Source organism: Drosophila bipectinata, chromosome 2R, assembly GCF_030179905.1.
Source record: "Drosophila bipectinata strain 14024-0381.07 chromosome 2R, DbipHiC1v2, whole genome shotgun sequence".
Taxonomy (NCBI): domain Eukaryota; kingdom Metazoa; phylum Arthropoda; class Insecta; order Diptera; family Drosophilidae; genus Drosophila; species Drosophila bipectinata.
The window spans coordinates 23005214-23027063 of record NC_091737.1 but is presented as its reverse complement, the minus strand read 5'-3'; the positions used below and the strand labels follow the sequence as shown (position 1 = coordinate 23027063).

The 21850-nt window shown below is 43.9% G+C and overlaps 3 protein-coding genes across 3 annotated transcripts; 2 read left to right on the top strand and 1 right to left on the bottom strand.

Moving 5' to 3' along the window:
- Positions 1-908: 908 nt before the first annotated feature.
- Gadd45 (Growth arrest and DNA damage-inducible 45) lies at positions 909-2330 on the bottom strand. The gene has a single exon (XM_017237890.3). It carries the CDS (start codon positions 2089-2091, stop codon positions 1597-1599), a length of 495 nt encoding a protein of 164 aa, XP_017093379.1. The 5' UTR covers positions 2092-2330; the 3' UTR covers positions 909-1596.
- Positions 2331-6142: 3812 nt separating this feature from the next.
- Positions 6143-8275, top strand: Adk3 (Adenosine kinase 3). Its single transcript, XM_017237869.3, has 3 exons — positions 6143-6876; positions 6974-7129; positions 7188-8275. The coding sequence occupies exons 1-3, from the start codon at positions 6797-6799 to the stop codon at positions 8047-8049; spliced, it is 1098 nt and encodes a 365-aa protein (XP_017093358.2). The 5' UTR covers positions 6143-6796; the 3' UTR covers positions 8050-8275.
- A 2717-nt stretch (positions 8276-10992) lies between these two features.
- On the top strand, positions 10993-12619 carry Or43a (Odorant receptor 43a). Its single transcript, XM_017237803.2, has 6 exons — positions 10993-11455; positions 11667-11937; positions 12002-12101; positions 12161-12262; positions 12319-12426; positions 12515-12619. Exons 1-6 carry the CDS (start codon positions 10993-10995, stop codon positions 12617-12619), a joined length of 1149 nt encoding a protein of 382 aa, XP_017093292.1.
- Positions 12620-21850: the final 9231 nt, after the last annotated feature.

Below are 21850 nucleotides of genomic sequence, written 5' to 3'. Positions count from 1 at the left end.
TCCAGACGATCCGCCTGAACTGACCTATGTCTTGGAGCAGCGTCTCGTTCGTGTTAATGGTCCTAATCAGTGGTTTGCTTTTTTCCAGTGATTTTCCCACGACACGACCCACTCGCATGCTCTTCTCCGCCCCTTGTCTAGTGTGGTGTCTCTTTGTCTCGGATCGTCCATTAAACAAACATTGTCCGATGTCTGGCATTGATTATATTAAGGTGTCTCTTCGGCTTAACATTGGTCTGGTTAGTTAAGGCAATTGGCATGATCGCTAACACGCTCCGATTGGATGCCCTCAAGTACAGGCCAGACAGGTGGAAATAAAACTCCATTAAAATATATTAATTTAATAATTATAAACCCCTACTTGTTGGCACATTTCATTATTTTAGTTACTTTTTACGAAACCTAAGCATGACCTATACTTTTAATTAATTTTCGCATTTATTGGCGATTGTGAGAAGTGGGTTGGTAAACTGAGGGATTTCACACCCGTTATCGTCAAACCACGAGATTTCTTCAAAAATCGTATATACTATAGGCTTGGATAGCACAGATGGAGGACATCCTAACATACTATATAACCATCTACCATCTATAATTTGTATGCATAGCCTCATAATTGCCGTTTCCGAGAATTTTATTGATAAGAGACCGATGAGGGGGAAGCCCAGACGTGCTTTTGAAAAGACGGATGAGTCGGCTACCGATATGTATTTTTTTTTTTGGGAATACTCTGATATATCCAAGGGGATTTGCCCGCCATTGACGTCAAATGAGGGGTTCGATTTCTGAAAGAGAAGCCTGAAAGATCGACAAAATAAAGAAACAGAGAAAGTTTTGGTTTTTATACATCAGTTGTTTTATTTCTTTTTCATTTTTTATTAAAAATTTTCAATTAATTTTTTTCATCTTAAAATTAAGTAACATTTTTTTTTTTTGTATGTTTTCATGTTTGTGTTTTTTTTTTTGGAAAAGCTAACATAACAAAACTTTAATTTGAACAGGCAATTTGAGGGTAATTTGCTGCTCTCCTTTAAACGTGTAATTTACAATTTACGACATACAGAATAATTGTCATTATCAGTAAATTTGCGGGGCGCTTAAAGCGAAAAAAAATTATACAAAAACAAATTGCATATATGTATGTAAGTGTATATGGGGTGTTCGGGGTGTATGGGCTCCAAAGCAGCAGCTGGTCACGCGCTTCAGTATGTGTTGGATGATCTGCGTGTGTGTGTGTGACTTCCGCGGGTGTCTCCGCTGCAGGTTCTACTGCATTCGCTGCCGCAGTTGCTGCCGCGAAGGTCGCCTTTCAGTTTCCATTATTCGCCAAGGCGCTGGCTTATCAATCTCTTCTCTATATATACAGTTATATAAGGGTATATATAAATATCCTATGTATACATGGTGGCCGCATCAGGCTCCGGAACGTCGGTTTCCCTCAGGAACTCTCCAAGACATTCTCGGTAACGAGTACGTCAACCTCCAGCAACAGGTTATTTCTTGTTATTTTTTTTATCTGCTTTAAACCGTGTTTGGCCCACTGTCTGCGGGGCTCAGTTCAGTTCAATCATGAATGGCTGTCTCGCTCACACCCGCTTACACAGCCGGCAGCTGGACAATGGGATGCTGGGGTGCGTCCCAGTGGGCCTCGCAGTAGTCGACCAGTTGGTTCTCGGCTTTGGTCAGCTGCTCCTCCTCCTCGTCCTGCAGGTTGCCGGCCCAGGTCTTTTGCACCAGGCAGCACGACTCCACAGTCTCCTGGCCGAGGATGCGGCTCAGCTTGGTGGCATCGTCCACCTTGATCACATAGATGTCGTTCTCGTAGCAGAAGGCCTCCAGCAGCACCTCGTGCATGTGGGTGGCAGAATCGCCGTCCTTGGGCACCGCCATCAGGCAAAAGAGCGAGCCCTCCGGTGACTTGGAGAGCACATTGATGGCAGCAGACAGTCCCACGATCACCCGGGACTCGCTTTGGGCCCTGACAAGGGCCGATTTAACAGTGCGACCGATGGGGGCGCACTCCATGGCCATATCGATTTCCAGCTCCAGATCCATATCCAAGTGCATGGTGCAGGTCTCCTCGACTACCATTTTGTTGATGTGTTTGGCGGTTTGATTGCTTGACGGCTTTTGCGAAATTTTCGAGCTGTTAGCTTCCACTTGGCTTGACACTTTTGGCTTGGCAATTAGTTTCTTTTATGGCTTTTGGCACTGATTGTTTTTGTTTCTTGCTTGCGATTAGCGTTTGATTAACTTTTGATTATGAAATTCTTTCCACGCTTGGCGTTCCGTTCTGACCGTTTTGTCGTCCGCGTTGTTTCAATTTTGATTTGCAATTTCACAATGAATGCCGACTGGTGGCGAGCGAGCGCTTTTATAGCGCCTCTCTCCGTCGCCTACCGATTCCACTGAATTTCATCAGAAATTGCTCCGCGCGAGAGGCCCCAGCTCGTGGGAGAGCCCCAATCGCGGGGAATATGGAGCGAGCTTTTCGGGGGCCTGCTCTTCCGCTCTTTCTGCTTTGCTCAGCTCGAATCGGTCGGGTTTTTTTTTCATGTCTTTTCGGCAAATCGAAAATGTTTCCGTTAATTTTGAGGCAATTAGCAAGACGCCGAGTTTCTTTCCACGGGTTGCAACTGCAGTTAGCCTTAAAAAAAAAAACATCGAGGTCATGCAACCTGTCAGTCTCATCTTTGCACTCCCACACGCACGCACACACATACCTGGGAGCTCTTGAGAAAGTGCCTCCCTTAAATTAAGAGTTCGTTTTTTATTATCTTTCAGTGGAAAAAAAATCACTTGGTGCGTGAATCGCAATTTTGTTCATCAAATTTCTGCAAAAAGTGTTTCACGGCTGCCAATAAATTTCACTTGAATGGTTTTCCTGGCAGTTCACACTGGGATTTTCGCGGGAATCTTGTGAATGGGCCCCAAAAGATTGGCCCACTGCCAGCAGGTGATCAACAGGTCCTAACGGTTAGTCAATCTATTGGCCAACGCGGCGTATACTTGATGGCTAGACGGGGCGTATGATTAATGCGCGACCCCTTGCTGACTGGTTGGTTCGAAATGGTTTCAAGGTAATATTATTTCTGTTCTGGATTCGCACGAACGAGAATGAATAAAACCCAATTGGGAAGAGATTTATATTTTTGGGAGTTTGCCAGACGAGTTGGCAAACAAAATTAGACCGATCGGGCGGGCACAATGGAAGCTGCTAATCAATTTATCGCCGGACTCCATTCCCGGCGTACAATAAGCACGTGGGAACGTGTCGAAATGGGGAATCAAGAATTTTATCAATTGAACCTCGCAAACTACGCCATTCGAGGCGGTTTCCCCGATGCTCGCCGGGTTCAAGTACCGCACCACAAACGAAGCGCACAATAATGCATTTTTTTTAACATTTTTTTAATGATAAATTATTTTTGTTTTCGAACTAAGTGACTATATTTTGATTCGGCAAGCATAATTCGGTGGGTGTACGAATTTCTGTCGAGCCACCACGGTTAAAAATAGCACCTGCACACAAACACGTACTCACATGTCAGTCATGTTATTTTTTATAGTTTACAATTAATTGAGTTGGACATTCTGCTGAAGGTGCATTTTGAAAATAACGTGACCATAAATATCAGACCACCAAAACAGCCTATAATTCTGTCTAGATTTACGATGTAGTACCCTCCATTAAACTCCCATATCCATTTTTAGCTCTAGCTTTGTTTTCCAAAGATCTAATTTCGGATCCATAAATCTATAGAGAGATTGCATTTCATGTCAGGCCACCCCTAAAACGGGGATTATAATTTCACAAAAAAAAACAAAGTATTTGAATATCTGTCGACACTGTACTTCAAAAACAAAGCCCTAAAAATATTTTTACCCCTCGAAAACTGACAATATATTCTGCATAAGGTTTAACGAACTTCCTGGTAAGGGGAGAAAAACAAGAATTGTAATTTGAATTGGTCAACAGTAATGGGGAAAACAATAAAATATGAAATCAATGAACTTCCCCAATATAAAACAGTTGAGCTGGACAGATTTGTTGGGGGAGTCGAGAGCTCCACCTTCTTCTCCCAGCCCCCCTATTTAATTACTGACCTATGAAGACGTCGAAAACATAAACAGTCGTCTCTGCTTACGGGGCGCTTACCCAAATCGAAATTGATATCAAAATATTAAAAAAGAGCTGAGAACTGCAACCGAAATAGAAAGTGCAGACGCGGCTCACAATTTGCGCGCCAAATTTGCCTCAAAAATGGCCAATGAACTTGTAAATAAGGTTCATGTTGCCACCAAGGAGGTGCCCAAACGGAGGTGGTTTTTCAAGCTTAAGTACTGATTAGGTTTGATATAATTCCATAGTCTTAAAAAAATTAATCTTGAATAGTAAATAGTTTTATTATTGAAACTTTCAATGAAGCTTTGGGTTTTGACTTCTTAGAAATGTATTTAAATTTTTGTTTAATAAATAGGCTCTTATTTTTTTTATAATTTCCTATTCTAATTTTGATTAATGTAGAACCATTTCTTAAGAAATTCTTTTAATAAAAACCCCAAACTCTGCTAACATTTATTTTTAAAATTTATTTTGAAGACCTATTTAAACTAATAAACTATTTTAAGATAACGAAAACGAACCATCTGTTTTTTTTTTTAATTTTCCAAGAATTAATTCCTAAAAGTTATTTTTGGCTCTTTTCATTATAACATTATTGCCATCACTGGCTTGGGGTTGCGTATCATGCCACCCAATTATGTGCAGTGCAACATGCCCTCACCACATGTGGTGTGAGTTGTTTTTTTGAATAACTTTTGCACTCAATGGGCATTGATCGGAGCTTGGGGCCGCAGAGTGATCGCTGCATGTCTGGGATGCCCATCTGCTGAGTCACGGCGGCTCAGCACTAAACTGGGCCCAAACCCACAGCATCGGAGATCCAAAGTAAGCCAACACCGAAAGAGAGTGCGTTTGGTTGGCAACCGCCAACTGGTTTCAAGACTTCCCCGAAAAAGCGTTTGCATTGAGCCGCATTCGGCTTTCGGTCCAAGCCGGTCCAAAGTCCATACCCCTGCGCTACCTGTCCTACCTGCTGTCAGCCGTCAGCCGAGGTCCGCCAGTCACCTGCGTCGTTTTCTGTCTCACGTGCACCAAAAACACGCCTCGGATCTGACTAATCTGGCTCTCTGGCCGCTTGGCTCGGAATGCCCCGTCGGTTGGTGCAGACCCCAGAGTGCAATTATGTGTGCACTGCAGCTATGCTGAGGGATTTCCATTTTATCGCTGGCATTGGAAAAAACCCCAATTCTCTTGGTTCTCAAAGAAAAAGCCCCAAACAAGTCCCAAGTAGTTTTTTAAGTTTCTCCATTGAATCTGTCCTCGAGGTAGGTTATTTTTTAATCTTGTCCTCTTTTTGTTGAAGAGTTATCTGCTTTTATGGGGGTCCACGCTCAGAGAGGTGATTCCCAGAGTTCAACGCTTTATCCCCTCATTGAATTATGTGGCGAAATATTGGGTAGATATGTACATATTTACAAAAACTGGCGAAATATTTTTCAGGTTGTGGATGTGATGGTACTGCAGAATTGCAGGTGAAATACTCTTAGGTAAACAATAAATTTCTCTTATTATATATTTATATTTTTAATGATTATCAAGTCTATTGATGAAAGTTAATGGCAACAGATAGTAATTCCCAGCTATCTTTTTCTATGTTAGCAGCTTGTAATCATTGTATAATTAATTAAAATGTTATCTTTATTTTAAAGAGTTATTATTCAATTACTTTAAGGAATAGATTATAAAAACGTCCTAATTTTTTCTAGAATAATGTATGTTATAAAAAAATCAATTGATTTTATATGATAATTAAATCTGATTGTGAAATTCTTAAATCATTGCAAGACAGTGTAGGAGAAAACATTGAACTAAAATATTTTCAAAATGAGATGTGGTTATTGCTTAAGAAATTATAAATTTAGTTTTTTTATAACTGTAGCTTAAACTATCAAATAAAAACCATTTTGTTTACTTTTTAAATTAATTCTATAAACTGTTCCCGCATTTAATTACATTTCAAATAATGAACAAACATATTTAAACACTAACGTACTTTTCGCGCTTTCATTTCACCGCCAGTGGCAACCCTATGGCTAAGCTCGCTCCGAAAGCTTGGCATGGCTCTCTTTTGGCGCTTTCCGGTTTGCTTCTTCTTCCATGTAAACAAAAACATTCAAACAGCTGTTTCTATAAGCACGTAGTGTTGATAAGCTTCCAAATACTTACAAACCCACACCAAGCTAAATGTTTTATGTAATAAGCGTTGTAATTAGAAGGCATAAATTATACAATAAAGTCATTATGGATAAGTGGATGACATTTTAAAGTGAGCTTGCAGTCATTAATTCCGTTAACCAACACAGACGGAAGACAACCACCAACGCTCGCCAAAAAGCTCAATGTTATTGAAAGACACCATCAAAGTCAAAGAAGACAGAAAAAGAACAAGATGCGAAGATACTGGCCAAAAGGTACTGACCAAGATTGTTTGTAAGCCGCGAACAAAAGAAAAGAAGTTGACCCGAGATAATTGCCAGAAATGGGCCAATTGGGAAAAAACTCGCCGGTGCGAGCGAAATAAAAACACGCGGAGAAACCGGCTCGGTCAATCAGTTGGTTGTAGGCAGACGGAAGCAGTGGATGTTGCCGTAATAGCTACGGATCTGCCAGTTCACACTTCGCGCAAATAGAACGCTAAAAGTCCCGACTGCTCGTTAGTTTTTGCATACAATGGAGTACCTGGGCTACGTCTATGAGAAAATTTTCGGTGGCAATCCACCCACCGACGACACGCAAGGGGTTTTCCACACGTGAGTAGATGGGAAACGCGGAAAAGTTCTAGTAGAAGCTTTTCCGGCACTGAAAGAAATCCCCACTAACTTCTGGTATTTCCCTTCTGGTTTGTAGACCGCGGAAAGTGATTTGCTTCGGCAATGTTTTGCTGGACCGTCTGGTGAAGCTGGAGGACCCGGAGCTTCTGCAACGATATGACCTTAAACTAGGCTCCAAGGGTGAGCTGGATATGGAAATACTCAACCAACTGGCCCAAGAGGCTTCAGCCAGGTAAGATATTAAATATTTAAACCCTCTAGTCTTTAACTAACCGACATCCTTTTTTCAGTTCTCAGTGCCTTACGAATCCTGGTGGTTCAGCCCTCAACACAGCCCGCATCCTCAAGCAACTGGGCACAGATGTATTATTCTTTGGAGCTGTTGGAGCCGACGAATCGGCCGAGGAGCTGCGCAAGATCTTGCGGGAACGGGGCATTGAAGCCTGCCTCCAGACCGTGGAGACGGTGCACACTGGCCAATGTGTGGCTCTCATGTATAAGGATAACCCCACTCTGTACGCCAATATTGGTGCCTCGGCGGAGTTTGCATTGGAAACCCTCAGCCATGCTGTCAGCCACGATGGCCAGAGTTTCCTGAGACCTGTGGAACGCAAGCAGATTCTGTATGTGGAGGGATTCTTTGTGCCTCAGAGGGGGGATGTGTGTGAATATATTGTGCAGCAACTAGTGAGGGAGCGACGCCGCCTGGCCCTCAATCTCAGTGCCCCCTACATAGTTCGTAAGAATTCCCATGTCATGCTGAAACTGGCCCGCCTCGCTTTCTTCGTTTTTGGCAACCATCAGGAGTTCGAGGCTCTGGCCGAGGCAACGGGCCACAATAGCATCGACAAGCTAGCCGAGGAATTGTTCAGCGGCGGTGACACTAAGGTTCTGTTCATCACAAAAGGAAGTGCCGGCGTCCAAGTAATCACCAACTACGTGACGGAGCTGGGATCCCCAGGCCCGCTCACCTTTGAAGACTACAGAGCGCCGCGTGTGGAGCATCTGGTGGACGCCACGGGAGCCGGAGATGCCTTTGTGGCCGGCTTCCTGCACGCCTGGCTGGAGAAACGTCCGCTGGGCGAGTGCGTTCGCATGGCCTCGGACGTGGCCGCCAAGGTTGTCACCCAAGTGGGCTGTAATCTGCCCTAATCCCACTCATCCAAATCTCAGGTCGCGCACAAAAAACCACCAAAGTAGACTTTTTAGCTTGTAAAATATTCGCAATCTCCACAAAAAGGGGAGTGCACCCGCCACTCACATAAATCTTTTGTTTCGCTTGCAATGAGCTTAGTCAATATTATGACTAAATAAAAATGATTTGTATCTTCAGAAAAATAGAAAAAATATAATATACATTTATGTGTTCCAGTTTAAATATTTTAATTTACTTTTCCCACATAAATATTAATCATTCGAGGCTCGAATTGAATTGTGAAAGTCAAAGTGAGTCCCACAGTGCCAATGAGATGCGAAGTGTATCGCGATTTTTAGCAGAAGGCTTGCTAGAATCTTATCAAAACATATGAAATCACCGGAACTGTGTTGCTTTTGGGTTTAATTTTAGATTTCAGGCAATCGTGATGGATGTTTCATGAGACCTTCATGCCCCAAATGAGAGGGAATAAAAATAATTTCATGTTGTGACCTCGATTGGCTTATTAATACTTTTCCATTATTTACACAGTAGTCTCCGGTCTCCGGAATTCCCAACGGCCTCGAACTCCACGTGAATCGTCATCCGATGCTGTTATCTGGGCTTTTTTTTTTGCCAGATATCCCCCTTTTGAAATGTATATAGTTTGGGAAGCTTTGTACATTCTTTGAGATGGTTTATTATCCGCAAACAAACGATTCTCATTTTCTTACGCCGGCTTACTCATCCAACCGGCCCACGCCAGTCCGTCAATACAGTGACGACATGGCCCGGAGAGAACTCGCATGGCCCGCTGCCATCAAAGTGAAGACCGCTTTTGTTCCGGCCGTGGGGGTGGCTCTGTGCTGGAGCGGAGTGGCACACATGTTTGCAAATCGTTAACAAAAACTAAGCCGCATTAGGTATGCTTGTGTAACCAGGGCCGAGACCGACTTGAACAGCTGATGCAGTTGAGCTCCAGAAACAATAAAGCAGCTCGAGGGTTTAGGCCGAAAGCGATTCCATACTTTAAAGCCCAATTCCAGGCTAAGCATAGTGAGCTGCCTAATTGGCAAAAAGCCTCTTAAGCAGACCTGGTGGCCAGGCCATGTGCCAAAGTCAATATTGGGACTCCACACAATTGACTGTTTCGAGGGGTACTGCCAAATCACAGGCCCTGTAACTGGCTGCCCTTGTTAATTACTCGATATTAATTTTATACAAGCCGGAAGGGATCCTGGACCCGAACACACTCATCCCTGCCGCCGCCCACCCTCCTCTGATTGCTTTCAATGCTCTGGGCTGGCCTGGTCGGACCCGTAATTAATGTCATCCGGTGGTTTATGGGGTTCTCAGTCCCTCCGCAGATGGAGCTCCGGCTTGGCGTTCTCGACTTTGATGTCTGCGTGCGTATAATGGCCATTTCCCGTCTATAGCCCGGACTCGACTAAGATCCTCTCCAGCATGTGATAATTAAATGTCCTCATTTGCCCTGCTTAGCATTTTAATTTATAATAAATTGTCCTTCGAAAATGGCTGTTGCCAAGGTAATTACCTAGACAGAACACTGAGAGAAAGACAAAGTCTGGCTTTCAAGTTTAAAATTTGAAAGTTTCGAACGTTAGAAGTACGGATGTCCTCTTCGCTCCGTGTTGGAATTGCACAAAAGGCTGGCCTACCATTTGATTTATGTGCAACGCTGCGTATGAGCAACCAAATGGGGCAGCTGTAACTGACATTGCATATTTGTCCTCCCCCAAGCCTTGGCCCCCCCTTTGGAACACCACCACCCATGAAGCATGAAGCATGTTTGCACAAAATATTGCGCATACGCCGCCAGTGCCGAACCTTCTTTGCCTTTCGGCTTTGTCCTTTTGCCTTTTTGCGGCATAACGCGCGGTTAAGTGGCCATAATGTGTGCCTTTATGGGCTTGGCCATGGCATTGGCATTGGACTCCTTTCTGGCTTCGTTTCCTGGTTGCTTCGGTGGCTTGCTGGCTTGGTGGCCTGTTGGCTTGTGGTCCTCCTCCTGTTCCCATTTTAATTCCTTCGCCATATTTGCTGAGCCAGCATTGTTGCTGAATTATGTTATGCCAGTCGGGCGCTTGTTGATTTTTATATTGTTTTTTTTTCCTCTGTTGTGTCTGAACTGGATTGGGATCCTGTTCCGGCTGGACTTTCGCCTGCAAGGATGATAAGCGACCAGGCCGAAATATTTGGCTCTGGCATGTTTGCTCAGTTGTTTGCGGATAATCCGGTTTTATTGTTTAATAAGTCATTCCAGCCATCGCAGCGGACTCTCCAACCTGTCCGGCCATCGCCCACACCTCTGTCCTTTTTTCCGGCCTTGTTCCTCACTGCCAACGTTAGCGGCTCGTTGGCTTTTTGACTGTCTGTGCGACAGAGCGTGGAAGACCTTTTCAGACAGGGATTTTCGACACGAGATCCGAGGAGGAGTGGAGCAAAATCGATTGCCAAATTAAATGGGGATTTCCATATTGGTGTAGCTTTAATTCAAAGAGAGTTTGTTAAACGGGATCTCAAGAAAATATTTGAAAAGCCATTGAAATATTTTCTTTGAATAAATATTGAAAAGGAATACTAAATATTGGGTTTTCTGATTAGTGAAATGAAATTTAAAATGCAAATTCCCTTAACGTTCTTCCATCTAGATCGCCTAATATCCAATCACATTGCAATCGCACTCCAATTACATTACACTCATCATTAGCCAATTAGCTAAATTATAGACCTCGCAAACGACAATTGCCAAATGGCTTCAGTTCCCACTCCCATCCACCACTTGCTCACCCATTTCCATTTCCTAATCCCATTTATATTGCCAACGGGCCCCCTTAGATTGCTGTCCTTGATGGCAAAGCGACAATTGCTGCGAAATAAAAGACATTTGCTCAGCACTTTGTGGTACAGTTTGAAGTGGATCTGGCAAAGAATCAGCCATGGGAGCAGGCGGAGGAGCAGCCATCGAGGATATTGGCCTGGTGGGCATCAACGTGCGGATGTGGCGGTACTTGGCCGTGCTTTATCCCACCCCGGGCACTAACTGGCGGAAGTACGCTTTCGTCCTGCCCGTGACCGCAATGAACTTTATGCAGTTCCTCTACCTGCTGCAGTCGTGGGGCGACCTGCCCGCCTTCATCCTCAACATGTTCTTCTTTTCGGCCATTTTCAACGCCCTCATGCGCACGTGGCTGGTCATAATCAAGCGGGTCCAGTTCGAGAAGTTCTTGAACCAGTTGTCCGTCCTCTTCCACTCGATTCGCGAGGACAGCGACGAGTGGGGGCGTGACATTCTCCGGCAGGCGGAGCATGAGGCCCGTCACCTGGCCATTGTCAATCTGAGTGCCTCTTTTCTGGACATTGTGGGGGCTCTAATATCGCCATTGTTTCGGGAGGTTAGAGGTTAGTGGACACAAAGAAAGAAGTTAGGTTTAAGTAGAGACTAAAGTGACTTGAAAAAACTAGATGAAAACTATATAGATAGATATGGAAAAGTATATATAATATAGTTCTTTATATATATATTTTTAAAATCAATTAATTATTTTTCCGAGTGCCGAAATCTATGCATCTTCAATTTGCATAGATTCCATTGGTTTGATTCTACTTGCAGCCCATCCTTTTGGGGTGGAATTGCCCGGAGTTAACATGACCCGTACGCCCGTTTACGAAATTGTTTACTTGGCCCAGTTGCCCACCCCAGCGCTGCTGTCCATGATGTACATGCCGTTTGTCAGCCTCTTTGCCGGCCTGGCCATCTTTGGCAAAGCTATGCTTCAGATTTTGGTCCACCGATTGCGCCAGATCGGGGGAGAGGGCCAGACGGAGGAGGTCCGGTTCCAAATGCTATGCGATTGCATTCAGTACCACATTCGGGTGATAGGGTAAGAGGGGTTGGGGTTTTGGCAAGTGGTTTTGGCCCCTATAGGCCTCTCATTTCCGTTTCAGCTATGTGAGGCGGCTCAACGATTTAGTTACCAACATTGTGGCCGCCGAAGCAATTATCTTTGGCTCGATAATCTGCTCCCTGCTCTTTTGTCTGAACATAGTAAGATATAGTTCCTGGATCTTAATGATATTATACAATAATTCTGTAATATCGTTTAGATAACATCTCCCACCCAGATCATCTCAATTATAATGTACATATTCACGATGTTGTATGTCCTGTACACTTACTACAATCGCGCCAATGATCTCTCCATTGAGGTGAGTCTTGAAAATAATTTAATTTGTGGATTACAAAGAGGTGGGTCCTTTTGTAGAACTGCCATGTGGCAGAGGCCGTTTACAACGTGCCGTGGTACAGGGGCAGCATTCGTTTCCGCAAAACCCTTCTGATCTTCTTGATGCAAACGCAACATCCGTTGGAGGTGGGTTTCGGGCACTCCGAATGGTAGCCAGTCCATGATACTAATCCATTTCCATTTCGGGTGCGGTGCGCTCCATTTCATCTCGCAGATAACAGTTGGCAACGTTTACCCCATGACTTTGGCCATGTTCCGGAGTCTGTTGAATGCGTCGTACTCCTACTTCACCATGCTGCGTGGCGTCACCAACAAATGAGCTGAAAGACCGAAAACCCAGCACTCGAAACTACAGGATACCTCTACTCATGCCGCATGCCTCCTGTCCTGTCTCCTACTCTTGGCTTTCTCCAATTTCTGTTTTTCACTTGGCCAGCAATCCGAGTAATGCAAAAAGTTGTTGCTGCCTGTTGGCCTGGCTGGTTGTTTGGCATTTGCATATGCTTGTCGTTTGAAAGGATTTAATCGGACTGCCGGAGTCGGCATCCAGGCTCCTGGCTACTGGCATGCAAATAGTTTGCTGCAAGAGGAGAGAAATGCTTTGAATTGGCTTCTTAGATTGTTACACAAAATAGATTGTAGATTAAAGCAAAATGTTGTGCTTGAAATAAAGTCAAATGAATGTGTGGATTCAGACCAAACTTTCAGCACTGTTTGCTTTACCTCCAGCCCGAAAGTATGGTTTAGAAATATCAAAGAACTAAGACTTTTGGTTCGGAGGGGCTCCTATTTGAAAGATGTTCTGGTTTGATTTGAATAATAAATATTCTGTGTCCTCAGCAATTAGTCTTTCTATTGACATAACAAAATTTATAGTGGGTTTTGTGAGATAATAGGTATGTATAATTCCATGGCATACTTTAGGGCAGTAGACATGTAATAGAATCTAACAAAAATTGAGCCATTTCCTTGTTGCCTGCTTGCTCTTTTTAATTAAAACTCACAAAAACCTAGTCGCTGTCTGCTGCAATTTAATTAACATTAGTCATGTCCTTTATTATGCAAATAAACTGCTTCTGTCGGAACAACAGCCGAAAGATCGTTTAGTGCCAGCCGAACAGCAATAACAACTTAATTTAAAATTCATTATAACTGACACCAACTAGTTAAACAATTGCCAGAGGCAACAGGAAAAACAGGAGCAGTGAACAGCATCAACATAAACAACGCCATCAACAACAACAAAAGGATACCCCGGCCAGGACCAAAGGGCGCGCTTGGAAAATTGAAATGAGCGGCGCCAGGCGCACTCGAAATACGCAAATAAACTTCAAAGACGGACGACTGCACGCTGTGTTTTCCGCTGGTCCTCTGCTGTGTCCTAGTGTCGTCCTGGCGTCCTGGCGTCCCACAGTCCTGGCGAGGGCATAAATAACAACGGAGTTACGGGGCTGCTCCTATCGTTCGGCTCGAGTGGCGTATACTTAATTTTATTATGAGGTGTCAAGTGGGGACCAGTTGACTTGCCCCAGCCGAACGCCTTTTGTGTTGTATTTGGTGCTTGTGCCGTTATTTATGCCGCCCCCCCAGGCCTGCTGCTTGCTTCCCGCCATTTGGTGGCAGGTGAACGCCTACGCGCCCCGACCATCCATGCGGCAAAAATGTGAACTTCCTTTGGGCTTTGGCTTTTTCTTAACTGCACCTTAAGAAAAGGTGTCCTGAAATCAAGAACTTCAAAGGTAACATTATAATACAATGCATCACAATTTTGAAGGTAAAATTGTCCAGTTTTTTTATTTAAATTCTTATATTTTTCTTGGTGTACTTTCTTTGTTTCCGCTGGCAGCTGGTCCTTTGATTTTTATGCAGGCAATATGCAAATGCCGCCGGAAATGTAAATACGGCGCTTGGAGCGCCGGGGAGACACCCGGACAGTGGCGTGTCCTGTGTGTCCTCATTGTCTGGTGCATAAAATTAACAAGTTTTGCTCTCGCTTTGGCAAAAAAACAGTTTCATTAGAGAAGTGGTCGTGGCCATGGCCGCGGTCGCAAGCCAAGCCCTCCTGCTCCCCATTCTCCGGATAGAGACACCCCCGAAGGTGGCGTTTGTTTTATAATTGAATTCATATGCATCAATGAAGGCAGCTCAGCAAACACAACACCAACAAACGGCAACAAAGGGGGTTGGCAACGAAATGGGGCAGTTACCGCAACATGGCAAACAGGCAGGACCTGGGGGTGGCCCATCCTTTTCCACAGACCTGGGCTGTGGGTTGAGAGGGGAGACCACTTTTTCGGTGGCATTTTCAATTTAAAATGGATTTTCAATTGCGGTTGGAGCATTTTGCATAAATTGCTATAATGAGTTTATCTCGAAGCCCTCCAAGTGGCTTCGTTGACTGAATTCCGGACTGTGTGTGCCCTGCCATGCCACGGCCGGTGTCGTGCTCATTTGCAATTGTCAACTGGCTGTCAGAAGTGACAGTTCTATTGACAGTTTGCTTTTGCTGTTAATTTTCATTTTAATTGTGGCATTTTGCGTCACGATGCTGTTACTTTGTTGGGTGATGTTGGGTGATTTGTGGTTGAAAGAGGGAATTTAATTTGAGGATCCATACTGGATTTTCGGATGAACTGCCGGCTATAAGTGCCGGAAGTTGGCCACAGTTCGAAGTGAATTGGATTCAAGGCTATCGAGTGCTGTTAGTACAACCATCACTTATTCAGATGGAAACCCTTTTGGAAATGCCATCAAATATTCCATCCATTGTCTGTCCGGTCATTTGCGAAATCTCTCATAAGCAAAGCATTCATTTTCCAATTATTTATTGATGCCTCTGTGTTGTACACCCACACTGCAACATGGAAATTCAGCAGTCACCTCCAATAAATCTACAGGACATCCTCGCCCCAGCTCCCCGGCATCCTTCGGCTTAGCATAGACAACCGCATTGTCTAGCTTCCTGCAGGATGTTTGTCTGGCTGTTATTCTGCACTGAAAGGAAAAAGGAAGTCGCCCAACTTGGGGGTGAAAATTGATGCCCATTTAAACTGAATCGATTCTTGTGTCTGTTTTCTCACAATTCAACATTAATAGTGGCCTTCTTTACAGGGATTTTTCTCTGTGCACTCCGTCTGGAGTTGGAAAATATTTGCATTTTCACTTTTGATTTATTATTGCCATTGCCATGTGTAAATTGCCAAAGCAAAGGTGCAAACAACAAGGTCTACGGCAGGCAGGCATCTTCCAGGACTGGCCACAGCTGCAGTGGCAGAGCCCGGACTTGGAGGAGTACCAGGACCACTAGCAGCAGCCAGCGTTGACAAGGACACATTATTCTGGCCAAATGAATGGTAATTGCGGCATTGAAACAAGTAATTGAAGTGCAACTCAAACAGATTGCCAACTTTCGGTTGGCCAGGAGTGGCTCTGCCATTTCTGACCGCATTTCGATTGCTCTCGGGCTGCCTCTCCGAGAAGAAGGTCATTACAGCTTTGCTAATTACAAGACCAAATTAGAGGCCCCTCCCCCGTGGGCCCATGCCACTGTCAATTACTTCCGCTTCCATGCAATTTCCGCCTGCTCAGGTTGCAGACTCGCCTAAGCAGCTTTACTCCAAAACGTCAAAACAGCGAAACTTTGTTTTGCCACAAAGGCAGTGGCAGTAGCAGTGGCTGTGGCTGTGGCAGAGGCACAATAACGATGTTGCCAACAAAGGAGCGGGGCAAAAGCGCAGCAACATAAGCAGATAATTACACGGGCCGAACCACTATCTCTGCCTCGGCTTTTTTTCCTTTCCACCACTCTCTAATGCAACCACAAAGTAGAAAATTACAAAAATAAAAAACCACAAGCGGAAAATTAAGAGCAAAAGCCTCCGGTCCAGAACGACAAACGAAAGACGGTAGACAACGTTGGACAGACGAAGAAAACTCCATTTGTTTTGGGGCGTTTATTTTCCCAAAAAACTTTAAGTTCATCTTCGAGTGGCTGCCCCCTAGGCCTAGAACTTGATCAGGACTTTGATTATCACCGCAAATGCGAAACTCCTGTTTTGCCGAAAATTCCACTAGCACCCACCACATTTTCGGCATTTTTGACTGTCTGCCAGTGGCGGAGTTTCCGTATCTCCAGTCCTCCATCCTCATCAGCAACCCCATCAGCCCCTGCCCTTGTGTCTGCCCTGCAGCCACATTTAAATATGCCGCCAAGTTTTACCTTCGCTCCGACGCCCCTTGAAACCCCCAAACCTAATCTCCTTGCCACTTTGCACTTGGAGAAAAACTAAGTACTAGTACGAATATGTATAAAAAGGTATTTATTTGATTGCCTTGTTGGCCTTAGTCCTTGGAGGGTAAAATGTTTATCAGTAGAACTTCTAAAATCTCAAAAATTATGTCCTCATATTCTTACAATGTCACAACTCCTACCTTCCCTGTTATCAACACCACATGGCAGTGGATGGCACTGATTTCATGCTTTATAACTTTCGATATCCGAATGGCAAACAACGTTTAGCGCTTTGCCATGCCACCTGAAAGTTACAGGCAAGTGTTGCTTTGCCACCCGAGGGGTCCACCCGGCGTATGCGCAATGTTTACTTTGCATTTTTCGACGGTTTTTTTTTTTATCGTAGAGTGGTTGTTTTTTCTTGGGCTTTACTTTGCCGTGTTGGCAAGGGGGTCTCCTGGCTCATGGCATATGCATGATACATCAAATATTTAAGCTATATTTTAGCAATGCCGACAATGAGTCAAATCTGATGGAATGCCCGGGGATTGTCTGCTTACTGCGCCTGAGATAATAAAGTTTAGAGTGAAACGATGTTGCAATCGAATTATGTTTCCCATCCCGGGGGAGGATTTGATTTGAATACGCAAATACAATTTGATTTATAGATTCATTTGAAATTTAGATTTTATTTATCGTTTTGATTAGTTTAGTCCTTTTGCGTTTTTCGGAGAACTTGCAAGGAGTTTAAAGACCTGGACAGTCAGTCCAGTCCAGGGGGGTAGCACATGATATTGTTATTCTTGTCGTAATTAAAAACCCATGAAAGCAAGGACTCCATGGGCAGACACAGCAACAGACAGACAGTCAGACATTCGAAAGAGACTGTTAGTGTGTGTGTGTGGGGAAAAGTAAACATGAAGCGTATTGATGGCAAGGACTCCTTTGGCCACGAGTGTGAGCAAAAAGTTTCATATCAATTTTAAGCCAAAGTAATGAAAAAGTAACAACAGCAAAAGGAAGCACAAGCCGAGGAAACACAAAAAGAGAAAAATTAAAACGAATGCTATAGACAAAGCATATTTGCACGCAGCGGAAAGGACTCCTAGCCCAGCCCAGCCCAGCCCAGCCCAGCCCAGCCTTCGTCCTGGCGCCGCTGATGACGATGATGATATCGTTGACGACGCAGCACACAAAGCAACGCTAACGCTTTATGACAGCCCATTGGGCCACAGGAGGAACTGTAGAGCTGAAAACCATTTCTTTTAGCATTTTTTTTTTGGTAAGCAACTTCTAAGGATGCTGTTTACACGGTGCGCTGGAAAAGGACAAGCGGTGGACCATGTCTGCCACAACGAAATTAAAAACCAATAAAAACGATGCGCCACACGAAATTAAAAATTATGTTTTTCCCTTCTTTTAACAACAAACGGAAACAAACATTGCGAGGCACGACCAACGGACCAACGGCCAAAGGCCAAGAAAAAAGTTGTAAAAACACGAATAAAATTTCGGGCTTTAAAAAAAAGTGCTGCACATAAAACTTTTACAATTAAGCAAAACGATGGCGGGCATAAAAGTTGCCAAAGCCTATGCACCACTTCGATAATTGAATATTTTAGCTACCAGAATCCTGGCGCGACCCGGGGAGTCCTGGGAAACAGGTCTACCGAGCTCCATAGCTACGCAAATAAAACGAAGCATACATTTGAGAGACCCGGGAATTAATTGCTTCAAACAAAGTGTTGTTGAAACTTTCACGCCGACGATTCGGGGCGAGTCATTTATTTAATTTACTACCTGCCATAGTATAGCCGATTCGAGAGCCCACTTCGTGGAAAACTGCATTGCTATGAATAATTTAAGCAAATCGCTGGTAGTCCGACTGTCCCGCTCTATATCCGTATATATAGTATATCCCACTCCATTACCCGATTCGTTTCGTTTCGGTTGTGTCTGCGTGTACGTGTCGCCGGTCCGGATTAGGCGGCATTTGCATATTTTAATTATTTAGATGGTTGTATTGGGCTACTTAGGCCTCAGAGGCAGCCAAACGGAAGCGGAAGTCCCGACTTAATTAAAAGTTCCACTTTGCGGAATTTGTTTTGTCTTGGAGCTGTCGAACCATTCGTTATCAATACGGCAAGCATGTGTATTTAATTAAAGATTTCATCTTTAATCTTAAAGAATTTGTAGCTAATATTTAACTCAAAAGTTTAAAGCCTGAAAAACATTTTTCAAATTACTTCGAGCTTGGGCAATAAACATATTACAAGCTTCGCTGATCATAAATTCATAATAAAATATGAAGTTTTTCTAGACACAACAAAAGCAAAGTGCAAATCCAAATAAGAAACAGACACCAGTTCCGTATCCTGGCCAGGGCACAAGGCAGCTGAGAGAAAAAATCCATAACTATAATAAATACGCAACAGAGTAACAGAATCTGGAGTCAGAAAGCGAGACTGGTTTTCGGTGGAAGCAGTTCCTGGTGGCTGGTGCACTGGTGGGGGAACTGGCAATGTCTGTGGCATTAGTTTTATGATTATTTGTGGCATTTATTTTGCCAGCAGTGGCCACAACCGACTTAAAGTACCACACCCCCGCTACTTACAGCCAGGGAGTCATATATGAGGGGGTGTTTAGTTGCTGACCAGTGCAGCTTTAATTAGATTTGGACATTAGACAAAGTCTGCTCGGCTAATAATAGTGGGATACTGTTACTAAAAATATAGAAATGCCAAGCACGAATATGGGGAGACAGTGGGTGTACTCTTATTTAATAAAATATGAACTAGATTCAATTGAAAATATTAAATATATCATACCAATAAAATAAAGTAATACCTTATAGATTAAAAGTCAACTAAACGAAACTCATCCTTGCCAAATGATATTCCATTTGATATTCGAATAGTTCCACTGTCCTATATCCTTTTATGACTATACTGCCCTGACTTGTTGGTCTTCTTCCCAAGAATATGATGCGATAAATACCAGAATTCTGAAACATTTGCGGCGCTGCGGAGAGCTTGGCAAGGACATGTGTCCTCCATCAATAACGCTTAATTTAATTCCGCCTCTGTTTATGATTTTTGCCGGTGGCTTCCGCTATCTCTTTAAGTCCTTGGGAGGGGGAGTGAGTGTGTGTGTGTCAGGACATGATTATTATTAGCTACCATGATGTATCCTTTTTAATGGATCCGCAAGGAAAGTGCGGACGTGGGGGTACGTGTCTCCAGGCCTGGCGAATATTAATAATTGTTTATTTTTTTTTGTTTTTGTTTTTTCGGGGGGACCGTCTGCAGAGCACGCTAAAAATTAATTAAACGTTCTAGGCGAACAAGGGTATCCACATACATATATATATATATATTTTGTATATATATTTTTTCATTTCTGTTTTGGCCCGGCCATTTCGTGGTTATTTATGCGTTTTGTCCGACCAAGCCCTATGGACGGACACGGCCGGACCGGATCCGGGCCTACGGTTGATTCATTGTTTTCCAGCCACTGATGTTTCGGCCAAGTGTGAGCAGCACGCACTCATATTGCCAATTTATATTTGTATTAATTAATGGGCCAGTAAACAATTGCTGAAAGCTGCGCCATTAGCCCCATTCCAGTGCCAGCATATTGGTCAGGTTCGTGGGAGTTGAGCTGGGAATGCGGGAAATTGCTGCAATAATCAGCTTTTGTGGCACATAAATTACGCATTTTTTTCATTTCATCCCCCGGAGTTAATAACATTTTCATAACCGAATTGTGCGAAATTGACTTTAGTTTTTGAATTGTTTTTGTTTCGTGTCAGACGCCATAAATTTCACTGTCAATTACACGTTGAACTAATCGAAACCGATGAAGAAGCTGTTACAGGTTTGCTTTAAAATTTAATTACTGGTGTTACATTTCATTTTAAAATATTGATGTTTGTTAGTAGACAGATGTGTTCGAGGACGGAATAATCTATCCTAATCTATCTATCCTTTAATCACCTTCTCATATTTTAAAGTCTTTAGGGGATAAATAATCCCTATCGAAGCTTTCATCTCTGTCAACTCTTTAATTACCTTAACCTTAAAATTTTAAACCAAGTCCTTTCATTTTCATTCAACCTTTTAAAGCCACTCACTTCACACTCTATCGCCATTGAGGATAGAAAATGTGAGAAACAATCGCCTGGAAATGCGCAACCAAATGCCACGAGCAGATTGTCCCATGCAGTGGCGACCACAATAAAAGTCGCCACGGGCCGGCTCTCCGGTTGTGTGTTTGTCCAGCCACCAGTTACCACTCCTACGGCCCCGATCACCCGGAAAATAAGTACGGCACATTTACAATTTGTTGGTGGTGCCCTCAGAGTTTGGCTCACAGTTTTTCGGTCATGATAAAAATGAGCGTCGGAAATGCGAATATAAATTCTGCCATATCTGATGTACAAGTGTAGGATTGTCCGATGGGATGGGGCTTTATATATTTATGTATGGGGCCTGCATGGGTATGTGTGTGGCAGGATAAACGTAATGGTGGCATTGCATTCTGCCAACCCAGTGGCAGGATGCCCGCCAGACAGGAGCAGACCAATCATCAAAAGTATGCTAGTGGCCGGAGGAAACGGCAACGGAAATGACATGCAATAAAACACAAAGGCGCACGCATCGAGTGAAAGCTGGGTAGATCCTGGGGAAAGCAGTGAAAGCCCGCCGCCGCCGCCCATTGTCTGTGTCAGCCCGACGCTGGATTATAACGAAAAATGGCATCTAACAACAAAAATCTATCTGGCAAATGCATTTGGCCTCACTCCTCATCTCGCAAGCCGGAGAAACTTTGTGGAATTACAATTGCAAAAGTTGCGTGGCCATAAGAGTCCTTGCCCTTGGTGTCCAGCATCCTGATTCCTGTGCAGTGCGATTGCCCCCCCATTCCGATTTGCGAGGTAGTGTCCTGTGTAGTCCTGTGCGTTAACGCCAAAGTCATTTGGCTTATCAATGCCAGACGCAGACAATTTCGGTAGCTTATCGCTCGGTCGCATCGCTCGTCCCGCAGCAAGTTGCATGCAGGTGGTGGCATGCGGCAGGGAGACCGTTATTAAGTGCCCATTAGCCAGAAGCTGCCAGCTACAAGGGGGCTGGTGACAAACTGGACACGGTCTGGGTTTGCCACAAATTACACAGCTGCCAATGATTTTGTTGACTCCCAATCGGCGTACACAGGCAGAGATAATATCTGGGTTGAGGCATCAATCATATAGATGTTTCAGAGACCTTAAATCTTTCAAGCTTTATAAATAATTGCGTGTATGTATATAAGATACTATTA